At 57.7% G+C, this 17,148-nt stretch overlaps 2 protein-coding genes and 1 pseudogene across 2 annotated transcripts; 1 reads left to right on the top strand and 2 right to left on the bottom strand.

The window, feature by feature from the left end:
- Window positions 1-143: 143 nt before the first annotated feature.
- On the top strand, window positions 144-1,481 carry LOC125698907 (uncharacterized). Its single transcript, XM_048957832.1, has 5 exons — window positions 144-230; window positions 321-427; window positions 588-701; window positions 753-958; window positions 1,100-1,481. The coding sequence occupies exons 1-5, from the start codon at window positions 144-146 to the stop codon at window positions 1,438-1,440; spliced, it is 855 nt and encodes a 284-aa protein (XP_048813789.1). The 3' UTR covers window positions 1,441-1,481.
- A 5,097-nt stretch (window positions 1,482-6,578) lies between these two features.
- LOC125698908 (PHD finger protein 7-like) lies at window positions 6,579-9,245 on the bottom strand (annotated as a pseudogene).
- Window positions 9,246-14,644: 5,399 nt separating this feature from the next.
- LOC125698910 (G2/M phase-specific E3 ubiquitin-protein ligase-like) lies at window positions 14,645-16,061 on the bottom strand. Its single transcript, XM_048957833.1, has 4 exons — window positions 15,463-16,061; window positions 15,223-15,314; window positions 15,030-15,131; window positions 14,645-14,773 (listed from the first exon to the last, which is right to left on the bottom strand). The coding sequence occupies exons 1-4, from the start codon at window positions 15,512-15,514 to the stop codon at window positions 14,645-14,647; spliced, it is 375 nt and encodes a 124-aa protein (XP_048813790.1). The 5' UTR covers window positions 15,515-16,061.
- Between the last annotated feature and the right edge of the window lie 1,087 nt (window positions 16,062-17,148).

The raw sequence follows: 17,148 nt of genomic DNA on the forward strand, positions 1-17,148 counted from the left end.
AGGCCTGGGGCTCCTTGCCCTCCTGGCAGCACTTCTCACCTTGCCCGTCCCTCCCATCTTCCTCCAGGTCCTTCTGCTGGGAGCACCTCCCACAGCAGCCAGTGGAGACAGCGCCAACGCAGGACACGACCTGCATCATCTGCATGGAGCCCGTGGGGGTCTGCAGGTCGTACAGCACCATGGTGTGCCCTGCCTGCCAACACGCCTGGTTCCACCGCGCCTGCATCCAGGTAGGAGCTCTCCCCTCGCCCAGCAGGCAGGCAGGCGCTCAGCAGCACCAGGCCTGGCTCACGCTCACACTGCTTGTGTTTCTGCTGCAGGGAATGGCCAAGAGCGCTGGGCTTCGCTGCTTCCAGTGCCCTCTCTGCCGAGACAGAGAGGTCTTCATTCAGGAAATGATCAACCTGGGCATCCACATCCCAGCCAGGTGGGTGGCCTTCAGCCAGCTCTCGACACATGAGGGCACAAGAGCTGTGCCTGCCCAAGGACTGCCCCAGCAGGCCTGGCCCTTGGCTGCGGGGGTGGCTTTGCTCAGTCTTAGTCTACAGGCACTGGCAGCTCATCACATTCCCTCCTTTCTCTGGCAGAAAACCAAAGTGGGAGAACAACCGTGCCTACGCATCCCTGGGAGTTAGGCACCGGCGCTGCGATGCCAGCGACTGCCGTTACCCAGGCGGCAGGGAACAACAAGAGGGAGACGGGTGAGTTCCCTCAGCAGCCCTCTGGGGCTCAGCCTCACCACAGCCTGGGAGAGCACACACTGGGCACCAGAGCTGTGCCGGGCGCTCCCTGGCTCAGCTCACTTTGTCCTCACGGCCACATCCTGTTGTTTTCCCCAGGCCCTGGCAGCTGCTCCTCTGCAGCTCCTGCGCCGCACAAGGCACCCATCGACTCTGCTCCAACCTGAGTCTGAGCACAACCAGATGGGAGTGCAACACCTGTGCTGGAGAGGGCATCGGTAAGAGGCAAACGGCCGCGTGCTGCTGGGCTGGGGCCAGGCGAGGCCTTGCTCAAGTCCCTTTGGCCCAGGAGGGATGAGAGCCTGTCCCACCCCGGGGCTGGACATCTGTCCCGCTCACCTTCCTGCCTCCCCTTACAGCCTCCAGCACCAATGCGGACAGCGCTGGCCCCAACACCACCAGCCAGCAGGGACTGGGGCCATCCCAAGGCCCTACAGGACAGGAGAGCAGCAGCTCTGACACCACCAACCAGGCACCATCCAGACCAGATCACAGCTCCCAGGTGCCTGAGCTGCTCTCCGGGCAGACACAGCGGGCCAGGACTCGGAGCCGCTCACCTCTGGACCATCGGGCTGCAGAGACCAACAGCCAGCCCCAGAGACGCCGCAGGAGCCGGTCCAGGCGGCGACGGCCAGCCTGGGGCCGAAGCCGCTCCCGGGTTCCACGTCGGGCCCGGAACATCAACCGCCGGCCCCACTGATGTCATAGGAGCGGCCGTGTGCCAGCTCCAATTGCTGTATAAAGTCATCAAAGTCCATCAATAAATCTGACAATTCCATCATGCCACTGTTGGTTTGGTTCTTCTCCGCCTTTCCCAAGGTGGGCAGCTTTAGGGGCTGCAACCACGGGCATCTCTTCTCCCCAGCACCCAACCCACTCCTTCCTCCCCCCAGCCCGGTTCAGGCTGAGCTGGGTTCTGGCCCCGACTCCAGTGCGTTGCAACATTTCAATGCACAACGTGGCGGAGGCCAGGCTGGCAGCTGCAGCCCATTCTGGGGGTGTTTCTGTCATCATGGGGACATCGCCTGGCACAGGGGCTGCCCCCAGCAGTGCTACCTCAGCGGGGGGGGGACGGAGTGGCCGCATCCATGTCCTTCCGGGCCGGGGCCGGCAGCTTGGTGGGAGGCTGCCCGCTTCTGGCCTTGGGGACATTGCTGCATTTGGCACGCGCGGGCAGAGTTGGGACCCAGGCTTTCCTTGTGCTTCCAGGCGGTGCCGTGGGTCTGAGGGCTGCCGCTGGTCTGGGGATGCCACCTGGCTGGCGGTGCTGGCGTTGTCTCCTCGCCCTTGCCACGATGGCAGGGTGGAGTGCAGCTTCCCGACAAAGCTGCGTTGGCTGGCTCTCCTGCCCATCCTGTGCCAGCCCGATTTAAAACCTGGCCTCCCCCGTGCCGTTTGTTCTGCGCTTCCTCTAAAAAGGGTTCTGCTTGTGGCTGCCCAGAATGGGGAGTTCAGTGCCTGGCCTCAGTCAGAGCGCACATTTGCTGGGGCTGTATGGCTGGCTTTGTTTTTAGGCACCAAATCACCGATCCGAGCGGTGAAGAGGCTGATGTGTGTGCTGCTCTGCCCTCTCTCTGACCTGCTGGCAGCACCGTGGATATGCGCTGTGGCACGGCAGCAGTGCTGCACCCTCCTGCTTGTTTAGGGCATCCAGAAGCTCGGGTCCCTGGCTGGTCACTCCGCGTGGCACTTGCCAAGGTCCTAACTTGTCTCAGACCAACTTGCTACACGCTCTGTATAAGATGCGTCGCAGAATCTCAGCATGGTTTGACTGAGAGGGACCTTATAGCCCCCAGCCCCACCCCTGCCATGGTCTGGCTGCCCCCCAGCTTGGGCTGCCCAGGGCCCCTCCATGGCCTGGGGCACCTCCAGGGATGGCACCCACAGCTCTGGACAGCACTGCCAGTGCTTCACTGCCCATTGAGCAGTCAGTGTAAGAAGTCATTCTCCCTCCTACCTGCAAGCTCCCCTCAAGTACTGGAAGGTCACAGTGAGGTCTCCCTGGAGCCTTCTCTTCTCTGTGCTCATCACCCCCATCTCCCTCAGCCTGTCCCATAGGAGAGGTGCTCCAGCCCGCTGAGCATCTTTGTGGCCTCCTCTGGCCCCGCTCTAACAGCCCCACAGCCCTCCTTTACTGTGGCCCCCAGGCCTGGACGCAGTGCTCCAGGTGGGGCCTCATGAGGGCAAAGCAGAGGTGGAACAATCCCCTCCCTGCCTGCTGCCCCCCGCTGTTGATGCAGCCCAGGATGCTGTTGGCCTTCCAGGCTGTGAGCGCATGCTGCTGGCTCATACAGAACTTTTTGTCCATCAGGACCCCCCAGGTCCTTCTCTTAGGGCTGCTCTGAAAAAGCTATTCTCCCAGTCTGTACACAAATCTGGTATTGCCCCAAGCCAAGTACAGCACCTTGCCCTTAGACTTACTGAACTTTGTTAAGTTCACATGGGCCCACTTCTCAAGTTCGTCCAGGTCCCTCTGGATGGTATCCTTTCCTTCCATTTTATCAGCTGCACCACCCAAGTTGGTGTAATCCAAAGACATGCTAATCCCGCTGTATGTGTCATTGGCAATGATGTTGAAGAGCACTGGTCTTAAGATGGTCCCCCTGAGGGACACCGCTCGTCACCGGCTCCCACCTGGACATAGCGCTGCCAACCAGCCACTTCCTTATCCACCAAATAGTCCTCCCTTCAAATCCATATCGTGGGAAAGACTGGGGAAATCCTGGGAAGATTTTGGGCAGTTGGACAAGTGGATCTGAGAGCAGGATTGGCAGCTGTCACCAGCTTTGGGCTCTTGTGTGGTGGCATTAGTGGTGGCACTTGGACTTCTTTGGCTTAACCCTGTTGTTTACTCCAGGTGCATGAACCCACAAGAAAGGGGGAAGTCCTCAGGTGGCAGCATCCTCCCCAGAAGTTCTGTTCTAGCTGTCTGTCTTACCTCTGCTCTGGAGCTGGTGCCTGTGAAGAATGACCTCTCGGGGTGCTGGGACGGCTCTGTCAAGGAAGAACTACCGGCTGAGCACTGGGCCAGACAAGTCCAAGGTTGCAGGTATGGGCTGAGCATGCTTTGTATGAGCAGGACCGCTGTGGATCGGGGTGAGCGGCCCCGGCCTCACCTGAGATCACCTGCGTTCCAGTTGCACTTATCTTGCTGACAAGAGGCATAGCGGGGCTGAAAGTGAGCAAATCTCTGAGCTGAGGTGAGGTTTTGGGAGGGCCTTTCCTGCCCTATGAAGGACTCCACCAGCAGCTCAGGTCACAGTGCCCTTTCTTCAGCGATGAGAGGCTGGAGGGCATGGTGTTGCTTGTCTTTGTCCCATCTGACTCGGGGTAGATGGCTTCTCAGGTTCTGAGATCAGTCTTTTCCTTGGAAACGTTGGTACCTGGTAAGCAGTCCATTTTCTCCTGGACTGACCAGTCCATCAGAATCATGCGTTAAGATCACAGATGTGGGATTTGAGGGCTCTGTGGCACCCAGAGCTTTGTGACACAAGGGATAGCTTTGCACAGTGAAAGCTGGTGTGAGGTGTACAGGATTAAAGAGAGCTGTGAGTTTAGTCTAGATGATCTGTGTCTGCAAGCCTTCCTGTCTCTGCATCTTTAGTGCAGTTAACCTAAAATGTTCCAGGACATCAGGAATTGTAACACCAGTATTATTTACGTTTGTTTATGGGGGTTTGGTTTTGCTTTTAAATTGGATCCCCACTTTCAAATTTGAAGTTACTTTATCTAGCAGCAGTAAGCAGGGCTCCTGAAGATGTCGTCTCCCCCTGGGGAACCACTGGTAGCCAGAACCACTGGTTGCAGAAATGCACTCGCTCCACGTTGCTGGGCTCTAGGGCTGTTAGTGAAGAGAGCGAGAAGGTAAATAACTTCTGTGAGCCATTGGGCCAGCATAACACTTCCCCACCCTTGCAGCTCCACTCAGCCTGCTAAGACTTGGGGGTACTGCTAGACCTTTTATCTCTTAGGTGAGATCATTTCCTCCAGGACTCCTCAGCTTTTGGAGTACATTCCATTTAACAACATACTACAAAGGCAGTGAAAGGGACCTGCCATGACAAACAAACTGAGAGCTTTTAGTCTCACAAGCCCATTTCCACACGTCCCCAGTGCCGTGGGGTTAAGAGACAGCATGCTGAAAATGGAAGTACATCCAGCTCCCCGTGTCAACTCTGTGCTTACGCTTCCTTTGCTTTCCTGGAATGGAGCCTTGCACTTCCCAGAAATGCTAATGCCAGCACAGTTCCATTGCATTTAGTGCAGGGACAGCTGCTGGGGGAAAGTCCACCTCACATGTGCTGCAGTATGTTGAAAAGCTTTCCTGCCAGGCTTGGCAGGAATGGTGCAGAAATGCAGCTCGTTCTGTTCAGAGCTCCTGCATCTCCTCCAACCGCTGTGGGCAGGAACAGCACAACCAGGGAACCCAGGAGACCCGTGGCCGATGGATGCAGTGCTTCTCCTCTTGCAGCCACTCCATCTACAGCTGCAGCACCATTGCCTCATGCCTGAAGCGCTCCTGCATCAGTGCCCCATGCTCCCACGGGACATGGAGCGGTGCTGGTAACGCCTCACAGCGCTGTGCTGCAGCCGCCGTGTCCCAGTAGCCCTGCACAGCACCTCCACAGTACAGCCGCAGCGCGTCAGTGCAGCCACACAGCAGCATGGCACAGCAACACCGTAACACCTTTTTACAACCACTTCTCACCTGCAGTCCCACACAGCACCTCCATGGTGCGCTCAGAATGTCTTCATACTGATGCGAATTGCAGTGATATAACTAGCTTGGTAATGCTCATTGATGAACAGCCGTGTAGTTTGTTTAGAAAACAGGAAGAACCTGTGCCCTTGTACCAAGGAGCTAACAATGAAATACTGAACTCCTTATGCTAGGCAGGTAAGGAAGTTCTGCTTGAGTCAGCTTATTTTGTGAAAGCAAATATTGCGCAGTCAAGGCAAGGAGATAATTGAATGTGTGTGAAGATCAGGTTCAACCAGCAACCACAGTGAGAGAGAGTACTGACTTCATCCACCACAAAAGACCCCCTCGTCCATGCGCCAGCAGAAGGCGTCTGCCTGTTGCCAGAAGCCCGGCTGTAGCTCATCCTCCTGCAGTTCCTCCCATACTGCCAGCACCACGTCGGCTGCCAGCTGCTCCAGCACTGAGCTGCTTGGGGGAAGCTACCATGTGCTTTCCATGGGGAAACTACAGTGTGCTGGAACCATCACACAGCCACACAACGTGTCATGGCACAATGAGCATGGATAAAAGAATTACAAGACAGACCAACCACCAAGGTGAACTCCTCCAAAGAGGTGATTGCTCCTGTTGCTGCAGGACACGGCAAAAACATTAAGGATACTGATCGTGAGTCAAGGAAGAAGAATGATAGAGTTAACAAACAGGGGGCCCAGTCCCCAGCCAGGAGGGGGAAAGGGCAATAGAATATATTGGACTGAGTGGATTTGATAGCGTGACACATCAGAACAGAAATATGAGGCGCCGGTGGACACTGGTGCGCAGTGCACTCTAATGCCCTCGAGTCACGAAGGGACAGAACCAATTCATATTTCATCCCCAGGTGTGTGTTGGAAACGTTGGGCCTGCTGGAATCAGGGCCAGAACCCAGCTCAGCCTGAACCAGGCTTGGGGGAGGAAGGAGTGGGTTGGGTGCTGGGAGAAGAGATGCCTGTGGTTGCAGCCCCTAAAGCTGCCCACCTTGGGAAAGGCGGAGAAGAACCAAACCAACAGTGGCATGATGGAACTGTCACTTTTATTGATGGACTTTGATGACTTTGTACAGTAAGTGGAGCTGGCACACGGCCGCTCCTATGACATCAGTGGGGCCGGCGGTTGATGTTCCGGGCCTGACGTGGAACCCGGGAGCGGCTTCACCCCCGGGTTGGCCCTGGCCGCCTGGACCGGCTCCTGCGGCGTCTCTGGGGCTGGCTGTTGGTCTCTGCAGCCCGATGGTCCAGAGGCGAGCGGCTCCGAGTCCTGGCCCGCTGTGTCTGCCCGGAGAGCAGCTCAGGCACCTGGGAGCTGTGATCTGGTCTTGAAGGTGCCTGGTTGGTGGTGTTGGAGCTGCTGCTCTCCAGTGCTGGTGAGCCTCAGAATGGCCCCAGTCCCTGCTGGCTGATGGTGCTATGGCTGCCAAGATCCTAGTTGGTGCTGGGTCCTGCAAGGAGAAGCAAAGAGGTGAGGGGGTGAAACTCCAGCCCCAGGGTGGGCCAAAGGGACTTGAGCAAGGCCTCGCCTGGCCCCAGCCCAGCAGCACGCGGCCGTTTGCCTCTTACCGATGCCCTCTCCAGCACAGGTGTTGCACTCCCATCTGGTTGTGCTGTGACTCAGGTTGGAGCAGAGTCGATGGGTGCCTTGTGCAGCGCAGGAGCTGCAGAGGAGCAGCTGCCAGGGCCTGTGGAAAACAGCGGGTTGTGGCTGTGAGGACGAAGTGAGCTGAGCCAGGGAGCGCCCGGCACAGCTCTGGTGCCCAGTGTGTGCTCTCCCAGGCTGTGGTGAGGCTGCGATCCCATGCAGAGGTAACTCACCCCACTTCCTCTGCCTGCTCCCTGCCACCTGGGTAAAGGCAGTTGCTGGCATCACAGCGCCCATGCCTTCCTCCCAACGATGCATAGGCATTGTTTTCCTCCCACATTGGAGTTCTGTTACATAAGAAAGAGAATGTGGTTAAAACTCAGTGTCACCAGAATAAGTCTGAACCAGACCATACCAGTTCTTCCAGCCCAACCCATTTCCACCCTGTTCATGAAGCAGCAAAGTGCCAGGCCTGCCATAACGTCTCAAGAGCTGGCTGAAAGACACCAACCTGTCTGGAATTCGGATCCCCACGTTGAACAAATCTCCTAAGAATGTGTCTCTGTCTCGGCAGAGAGGGCACTGGAAGCAGCGAAGTCCAGCACGCAGAGCCATTCCCTGCAGCAGAAACACAAGCAGTGTGAGCATGAGCCAGGCCTGGTGCTGCTGAGCGCCTGCCTGCCTGCTGGGCGAGGGGAGAGCTCCTACCTGGATGCAGGCGCGGTGGAACCAGGCGTGTTGGCAGGCAGGGCACACCATGGTGCTGTACGACCTGCAGACCCCCACGGGCTCCATGCAGATGATGCAGGTCGTGTCCTGCGTTGGCGCTGTCTCCACTGGCTGCTGTGGGAGGTGCTCCCAGCAGAAGGACCTGGAGGAAGATGGGAGGGACGGGCAAGGTGAGAAGTGCTGCCAGGAGGGCAGAGGAATGGGAAGGAGCCCCAGGCCTTGGCTCTGGCTCTGCCAGGCTGCTGGGAGGCATCACGGCGCGCTCCTCGCTTCTTTGGCTGGTGCTGAAGCAGGGGTTGGAGGCTCGCAGGCGATGCCTGGCAGCCTTTACCTGTACTCTCCAAAGTACTGGGTGACGCATTGACCCTCGGAGGCACAGGGAAGGTGGAAGCTGCGGACACATCCCAGATCTGAGCAGATGATGGTGGCCCCACGCTGGCCACAAACAAAGCAGAGCTGTAAAGAGCAGAGCATTTCCCATCAGCTGCAGGCTCAAGGCCTACGCAGCGGGCCCCGCACCTCTGTGCAGGGCACGGGATGGGGGCAGGGCTGGCTGGCACTCTGCAGAGCTGCCTGCTGAACAGGGCTGGTCTGCAAGAGCAGGGATTTCTCTTGGGGCTGGCTGGAAGGGCTGGGATTGCTTTCTTTGGACCAGGCTAAGCTCGCCATGCCACCACTGGCACCAAGCTCCCTGTTCCGGTGCGGTGCTCACCGTCTGCTCTGCCTGCCTCACGGTGCGTATGAGGTCTTGACTACAGAAGTGTGCATTCCCATCTCTTCCTCGCTGTAAAAGGCCAGAGGAAAATGTCTGCAGAAGAGCAAAGTGTGTGATCTTGTTAGGACAGAAAGGCATAAGCCATTGCTTGCAGGAAGGAAGATGGCACTGTGAGGTCACTCACCACACAGAAAGTATGGAAATAGATCCCCTTCATAACGTATTTGTTCCCTGTGATGCCAAGCTCAACGTTCATCCGGCCACAGAACATGCATGCTGGAGAGGAGAGAGAAACAGCAGTGAGCAGCTTGCAGGGCCAGGTGTCCCCAGGGCTGTCCCAGGGGCTGCTGTGTGCCAGCGTGCCAGCTGAGGGGCAGGGCTGGTGGCCGTGGAGGGGTGCGTGCAGGGATACTTTGCTCTCACCTGGCTCACTCGAGCCGGTGGCTTCCTGAGTCCCCTCGGACATCGTGTGCACAAACGGCGAGCACTCGCAGAGTGTCTGTCCCAGCAAAACCAGGCTTTCTCCTCCGCGTGACAACCTAGGGGAGAAGCGGGACGAGGCTGAGTTCTCAGCTCAGGCCCCGAGCGCTGGGGAACCCTCCTCCCTGGGCAGCCTCAGGCAGCCCCTTCCTCCCTGCTCACCTCACCAAGTCGCACTGAGCTTGGCCTGGGCCCCGCAGCCTTGGCTCTGTTCTGCACCCCGCAGGTCACAGTGGCCGTTCCGTGCCACCCTCTGTGATGCCATCACACCTCACCGGGGCTGAGGGCACCCAGGCAGCAGGGCGGAGGCTCTTGCAGCCAGCGCAGGGTGAGGGGCCCGGTGCCGGACGCAGCGCCGCTGGAACCCGGCGTGTTGGTGCTGCTGAAGGCAATGGGCGACACGTCCACCCTCCTGGCCCCACCTGAGTGCTGCCGGGCCTGTGGCTCCAGCAGTATCCCAACCAAGCGTTCAGCTGTTCCCATGACTTTTTGTTGCTTGCTGCTCATTACCTCTCGCTACAATAAATGACTCCATTCACAGAATCACATCGTCCCTGTGGTTGGCAAAGACCAAAGATCCCCAGGTCCCACCGTCCACCCCCCTCCTGCCCACGTCCCTCAGTGCCACATCCCCACGTTTCTGGGACACCTCCATGGGCGCTGACTCCCCCAGCTCCCCATGCAGCTGTGCCAGTGCCCGACCGCTCTTTCAGCAAAGACGTTCTTTCTAGGATCCAACGGGGATCCCCTGGTGCAACTGGAGGCCGTTCCCCCTCGTCCCAGCGCTGCTACCTGGGAGAAGAGGCAGACCCCCTCCTTGCTACAGCCTGGTTTTGCAGAGTTATACGGCGTGGTGAGGCCTCCCCCGAGCCTCCTCCAGACTGCACAACCCCAGTTCATTCTGCCCCTCCTCATGGGACTTTTGTTCCAGACCCTTTCCTGCCCCGTTGCCCTTCCACGGACACACTGCAGGGCCTCCATGTCTTTCAGCGCTTCTTGACCACTGGCCTCAGTCTGGAGCCCTCTGGAGCACCACTCACATCTTTTACTCACCACTAGTACTTGGTGGTAGCAAGTCCTTGTCATTAGCATGTGGGTATCAAATGACTTGAGATTTAGGTAGGTCACTCCAAAAATAATGCCTGCCCTATTTCCTTTGAAACTACTCCAGACACAGCATAATAACACTGTTTAATAAAGCAAATTCTGCACTTCCATAGGCTATTTCTCAACGTAGTTGCAACCATTAGCTGCGCATTTTCATCAGCAGTGGTGGACAGTCTGCATGCCACAGTCGTACAAGCCTGCACCAGCGGGAGTAACGCACTGTGGCTGTCAGCACTGCTGAACCGCACAGCCCAGTGCCTCGCTGTGCTCCCTGCTGCCAGAAAGGTGCAAGCCCTGCTGCCATCCCACCCACATCCCCCCCTGATGCCATGGGCCACTATCACCGGACAGGAGGAGATACCTCTGGAGCAGCCTTTGTACCGCTGGGCGCAGAAGTACGTATCTATTTTAGATACTGTGGCAACTATTGAAATGCATGTGTCTTTTGACATTGTTACAAGCTGACGACCAGAAAAGCAGCGCAGGCACTGTGAATAACTGGATGTTCACCCATGCGTGCATCCAGTTGAAAACTGCAGCAACCCGCTGCCGGGAGGGCAGGGGTCCTTGTGGCAAGCGAGACGCGGACTCTGTTGCTGGTGCAGAACAAAGACCTTTACTGTAGGTGCTTACAAGCTTTCATAGCCCCATCACAGCCCCTTGGAAACGTGCAGGAGCCAGGCGCCTCGTGTGTGTTTACGCCTGGCGCGAGTAGCGGCCCAGCTTGTTTACTCATCTGCAAGGCTGCAAGGGTTCATAATGTCTTTGTTTGTCCCACAAGCCCTGAGGCAGACGGTGGGCAAAGTCGCCCTCCTTGGCGAGGAGATCCAGAGAACAGCAGCTCCTTCGGGGGAACGTCTGAGCAGAAAGGGCTCCAGTCTCAATAAAAGCCAAGCCAATTTGAGAGCCAGTCGACAGGGAAGGCTCTCAGAGCAGGTCTTGTATTTCACAGGCCGCCCGGAGCAGACGCGGATTCCTACTTCCTTGGCCTCGTTCCCCTCCTCCAGCCCACTTTGCCTGTCGGCACCAGGCATTGCCCCCCGCAGTGGTTCCGCTCGGAGGAAGCCCAGCGGCCCCCCAGGCCCACACGCCGTGGCGCCCATATCCCCATGCAGCGCCCCAGGCCTGGCTGGCTGGAGCAGCCCCGGCGGCTGCTGCAGATGTCAATGCTGTGGGAGAAGGGGTGCGGCTTGTGCTGCTGCTTTTTGGCCTGGGTCCGCTTTCTTTTGTCCGTGCCCAACTCACGGCGCATGGGCTCCCCTTCCCCACGCCATCATGGTGGCAGCTCTTCCCACACAACGGCCCGGCCCGGCCGCGGGTGCGCACTCATTGCTCACCAACCAGCCAACGTTGGTGCAACATTAGCCCTACCTGGGCTGAAACCGGGCCTCGGGGTGCAGGGCGAACATCTGCTATGGCAATTAAGTGCGTTTTGATACTCTGGCTAAACGCAGGCTTCTGAACGGCCAAAGCCATGCAGCCTTACTTTCTGGTTGGACAAAGGCAGTTGAGAAGAGGATTGGAAGCCAGGTGTTTACCCAGGATTTCTCGTATGTCCTTCAGTGTCCAATACCTTGAGTTGGGAGAGACTTAGCGAACACATTGAATGCGCAAATAACTGCCAATAAAATAAAATCGTAGACCCCCATGAAGTGCTGTCTGCTGTAAATCCACTGGGGTGGGCTGCTAAAATTCCAGGATGATCCAAAGCACCAGAGACAGTCTGAATACCCCTAAAGCCAGGAGTTAAGCCCGCAAGACAAAGCCAGTACCTCCTAGAAATGGAAGGTAGGAGAGGAACTCAGCCTCTGGTTGGTAGTGCTGTGACTCACGGACCATCACTGAATGCTGCTCACGGTGCAGTACCGCACTTCTGCCAGCCACAAAGCCTCACTGCACAGAACGTCAGCTGGTTCAGGATGGAAGGCTGTCAGTCCAATTGTGATGGAAGCACATCCCCTTATGGAAAACCCACATGCCCTCCTTTGTGTTGGAGTGCAAAAACCCCCAAACTGGAAGGAAAACACAGTGGTGTTGGACTGTGCTCCCTGAGGGCTTTACAAATAGCCCGCCCCATCATGCTTGGGAATCAGCTTGCTAAGGAACTGGAGGGACGAGGGCACAGACGGCTGGAAGCTACACTGCGCCAGTGTGCAGGTGAACTCCTTATAGGTGCTGAGGCAAGGAGGAAATACCACAAGAGGCAGCAAGTCTCCGGAATTGTCCGAGCTCTGCAGGACGCAGAGGATCCACGAGGAAAGCACCAATAGCTTGTCAGTCTGTGATTTATGTTGGTTTTACCATCCGTCGGGGATACCAAAGCCTGGGGATGAGGGCAAGGAGGCCGTACGTCAAATACCAGAGCCAAAATCCAAATAAATGGGAAATGCAAGCTTCCTTAGGGACGGCAGGATGCTGTAGATTATGGATACCAAACTGTGGACTGATGGAGGATCGTGGAATAGGAAGCTGTGAAAGGAGAAATTTTGGACTGGAATCCAGAATGCCAAACAGCCTGTATTCAACTGAGAGCAGCTCTGATGTCTACCCCAGCTCTGGGACTGCAGTGGCAGCAGACCTGAGGCACTGCCCAAATGCAGGAGGAAAGCCCGGGTCCTGGCCCACCCCACAGCCGGCAGCAGCCGTGGCGCTGCCCGTGTGTCCCAAACACAGCGGCATCCCCACGATGGCAGAAACACCCCCAGAATGGGCTGCAGCTGCCAGCCTGGCCTCCGCCACGTTGTGCGTTGGAAACGTTGCGCCTGCTGGAGGCGGGGCCAGAACCCAGCTCAGCCTGAACCGGGCTGGGGGGAGGAAGGAGTGGGTTGGGTGCTGGGGAGAAGAGATGCCCGTGGTTGCAGCCCCTAAAGCTGCCCACCTCGGGAAAGGCGGAGAAGAACCAAACCGACAGTGGCATGATGGAATTGTCAGATTTATTGATGGACTTTGATGACTTTATACAGCAATTGGAGCTGGCACACGGCCGCTCCTATGACATCAGTGGGGCCGGCGGTTGATGTTCCGGGCCCGACGTGGAACCCGGGAGCGGCTTCGGCCCCAGGCTGGCCGTCGCCGCCTGGACCGGCTCCTGCGGCGTCTCTGGGGCTGGCTGTTGGTCTCTGCAGCCCGATGGTCCAGAGGCGAGCGGCTCCGAGTCCTGGCCCGCTGTGTCTGCCCGGAGAGCAGCTCAGGCACCTGGGAGCTGTGATCTGGTCTGGATGGTGCCTGGTTGGTGGTGTCAGAGCTGCTGCTCTCCTGTCCTGTAGGGCCTTGGGATGGCCCCAGTCCCTGCTGGCTGGTGGTGTTGGGGCCAGCGCTGTCCGCATTGGTGCTGGAGGCTGTAAGGGGAGGCAGGAAGGTGAGCGGGACAGATGTCCAGCCCCGGGGTGGGACAGGCTCTCATCCCTCCTGGGCCAAAGGGACTTGAGCAAGGCCTCGCCTGGCCCCAGCCCAGCAGCACGCGGCCGTTTGCCTCTTACCGATGCCCTCTCCAGCACAGGTGTTGCACTCCCATCTGGTTGTGCTCAGACTCAGGTTGGAGCAGAGTCGATGGGTGCCTTGTGCAGCGCAGGAGCTGCAGAGGAGCAGCTGCCAGGGCCTGTGGAAAACAGCGGGTTGTGGCCGTGAGGACAAAGTGAGCTGAGCCAGGGAGCGCCCGGCACGGCTCTGGTGCTCAGTGTGTGCTCTCCCAGCCCGTGGTGAGGCTGCGATCTCACGCCGAGCCCCAGAGGGCTGCTGAGGTAACTCACCCCTCTCCCTCTTGTCGTTCCCTGCCGCCTGGGTAACAGCAGTCGCTGGCATCGCAGCGCTGGTGCCTAACTCCCAGGGATGCGTAGGCACGGTTGTTCTCCCACTTTGGTTTTCTGCCAGAGAAAGGAGGGAATGTGATGAGCTGCCAGTGCCTGTAGACTAAGACTGAGCAAAGCCACCCCCGCAGCCAAGGGCCAGGCCTGCTGGGGCAGTCCTTGGGCAGGCACAGCTCTTGTGCCCTCGTGTGTCGAGAGCTGGCTGAAGGCCACCCACCTGGCTGGGATGTGGATGCCCAGGTTGATCATTTCCTGAATGAAGACCTCTCTGTCTCGGCAGAGAGGGCACTGGAAGCAGCGAAGCCCAGCGCTCTTGGCCATTCCCTGCAGCAGAAACACAAGCAGTGTGAGCGTGAGCCAGGCCTGGTGCTGCTGAGCGCCTGCCTGCCTGCTGGGCGAGGGGAGAGCTCCTACCTGGATGCAGGCGCGGTGGAACCAGGCGTGTTGGCAGGCAGGGCACACCATGGTGCTGTACGACCTGCAGACCCCCACGGGCTCCATGCAGATGATGCAGGTCGTGTCCTGCGTTGGCGCTGTCTCCACTGCCTGATGTGGGCAGTGCTCCCAGCAGAAGGACCTGGAGGAAGATGGGAGGGACGGGCAAGGTGAGAAGTGCTGCCAGGAGGGCAAGGAGCCCCAGGCCTTGGCTCTGGCTTTGCCAGGCTGCTGGGAGGCGTCACGGCGCGCTCCTCGCTTCTTTGGCTGGTGCGGAAGCAGGGGTTGGAGGCCCACAGGCGATGCCTGGCAGCCCTTACCAGTGTCGGTCAAAGTGCTGGGTGACGCATTGACCCTTGTTGGCGCAGGGGAAATGGAAGCTGCGGTCGCAGCCCGTCTCCGCGCAGGTGATGGTGGCCCCGCGCTGGCCACAAACAAAGCAGAGCTGTAAAGAGCAGAGCATTTCCCATCAGCTGCAGGCTCAGGGCCTACGCAGCGGGCCCCGCACCTCTGTGCAGGGCACGGGATGGGGGCAGGGCTGGCTGGCACTCTGCAGAGCTGCCTGCTGAACAGGGCTGGTCTGCAAGAGCAGGGATTTCTCTTGGGGCTGGCTGGAAGGGCTGGGATTGCTTTCTTTGGACCAGGCTAAGCTCGCCATGCCTCCGCTGGCACCAAGCTCCCTGTTCCGGTGCGGTGCTCACCGTCTGCTCTGCCTGCCTCACGGTGCGTATGAGGTCTTCAACGTGGAACAGACCTTTATTTTGATTGTCTATTCCATGTTGACAAAGACCGTTGGCAAATCCCTGTAGAGGAGGAAAGAGCATGATGTTATTAATGCCGAAAGAAGGGAAGCACTGGTTGGAGGAAGGTGTCAGGAGGCACGAGGGAACTCACCACACAAAATGCATGGAAACACATCCCATACATCTCGTATCTCCTGCCGAAGATGGATTTCTGGTTATCCACTCGGCCACAGAGCACGCATGCTGGAGAGGAGAGAGAAACAGCAGTGAGCAGCTTGCAGGGCCAGGTGTCCCCAGGGCTGTCCCAGGGGCTGCTGCGTGCCGGCCGTGCCAGCTGAGGGGCAGGGCTGGTGGTCGTGGAGGGGTGCGTGCAGGGATACTTTGCTCTCACCTGGCTCACTCGAGCCGGCGGCCTCCTGAGTCCCCTCGGACATCGTGTGCATCAACGGCGAGCACTCGCAGAGTGTCTGTCCCAGCAAAACCAGGCTTTCTCCTCCGCGTGACAACCTAGGGGAGAAGCGGGACGAGGCTGAGTTCTCAGCTCCGGCCCCGAGCGCTGGGGAAGCCTCCTCCCTGGGCAGCCTCAGGCAGCCCCTTCCTCCCTGCTCACCTCACCAAGTCGCACTGAGCTCGGCCTGAGCCCCGCAGCCTCGGCTCTGTTCTGCACCCCGCAGGTCACAGTGGCCGTTCCGTGCCACCCTCTGTGATGCCATCACACCTCACCGGGGCTGAGGGCACCCAGGCAGCAGGGCGGAGGCTCTTGCAGCCAGCGCAGGGTGAGGGGCCCGGTGCCGGACGCAGCGCCGCTGGAACCCGGCGTGTTGGTGCTGCTGAAGGCACTGGGCGACACGTCCACCCTCCTGGCCCCACCTGAGTGCTGCCGGGCCTGTGGCTCCAGCAGTATCCCAACCAAGCGCTCAGCTGTTCCCGTGACTTTTTGTTGCTTGCTGCTCATTACCTCTCGCTACAATAAATGACTCAATTCACAGAATCACAGCACCTTTATGTCTTTCCATGTGATGCTTGAGGCTTTGCATCTCCCAGCTCCAAAAGTTAACGCCTCTCCTTTATTTCCTCGGAAACAACAACAGGTTTGAAGAGCACAATAACGCTAGGTGATACAGCAAGTTGTCAGCTACAAAACACTTTTTCAATGGTCTCCACTGTTAGCTGTGCATTTTCAGCAACTATGATCAACCGTCTGCATGCTACTCTCATACTATGCGCACCAGCCATGGTGATGCACTGTTGCTGTTGCCACTGCTGAAACGTACCACCCACCACCTCACTGCGCTCACAAGCGTTGCCTGGCCTCCAGCAATGTTCAGCAAGCATCAATCAACATCAGTAGGTGCCTTTGTTCTGCACTCATGAGTTCAGCAACACACATTTGCCTAAATGCTCTTCCATGTCCAACAACGCCATTTTCTCAGGCTGCCCCTCCGCTGCCATCTCTTGTATGACAACAGAATGTCAGAGCATATAGGTGGGAAGGTTATAGGGGAACTTCTCAGCGGGGGTGGCTCCAGTCACTGTAAAACCCAAGCCATTTTTAGAGGCCACCGATCGGTTTTTATAAGATCCATTGGTCTTGCAGCTCAGAAGGCCAATGGATCCTGGGCTCCATCAGAAGAGGGGTGGCCAGCAGGGACAGGGAGGTGATTATCCCTCTTTGATTCCTGATTTATGACCCCTATTATGCTGTTTTAGCAAGCATAAATTTAATTCTGTATTTATATTTATTTAGCAGTTTTTCCCTTGCATATTTTTTTGCAAAGGCTCTCAATGTTTGTGCTTGAACTTGGTTCATATTGGTCAAGCCCTCTGTATTAATTTCTGATCCTGGTCTGTGTCCTAGCCTCTTCTCTGTCCTTCTACTCAGCATGTTTCTTTCAGCAGCAGTTTCATAAGAAAGTTACAATTTCAGTAAAGGCCTATAATAGAAGCTTCTATTGCTATCACCAAGTTATCTCTGTATCTGTCTGTGTCCGTGACAGGCAAACAGCAGGCCCACAGTCCCCTCCCTCCCCCCCCAAAAAAAGGGGTTGGGGGTGTTAATGATTTACGTTTAGGGTTA

Source organism: Lagopus muta, chromosome 11 (assembly GCF_023343835.1).
Source record: "Lagopus muta isolate bLagMut1 chromosome 11, bLagMut1 primary, whole genome shotgun sequence".
NCBI lineage: Eukaryota > Metazoa > Chordata > Aves > Galliformes > Phasianidae > Lagopus > Lagopus muta.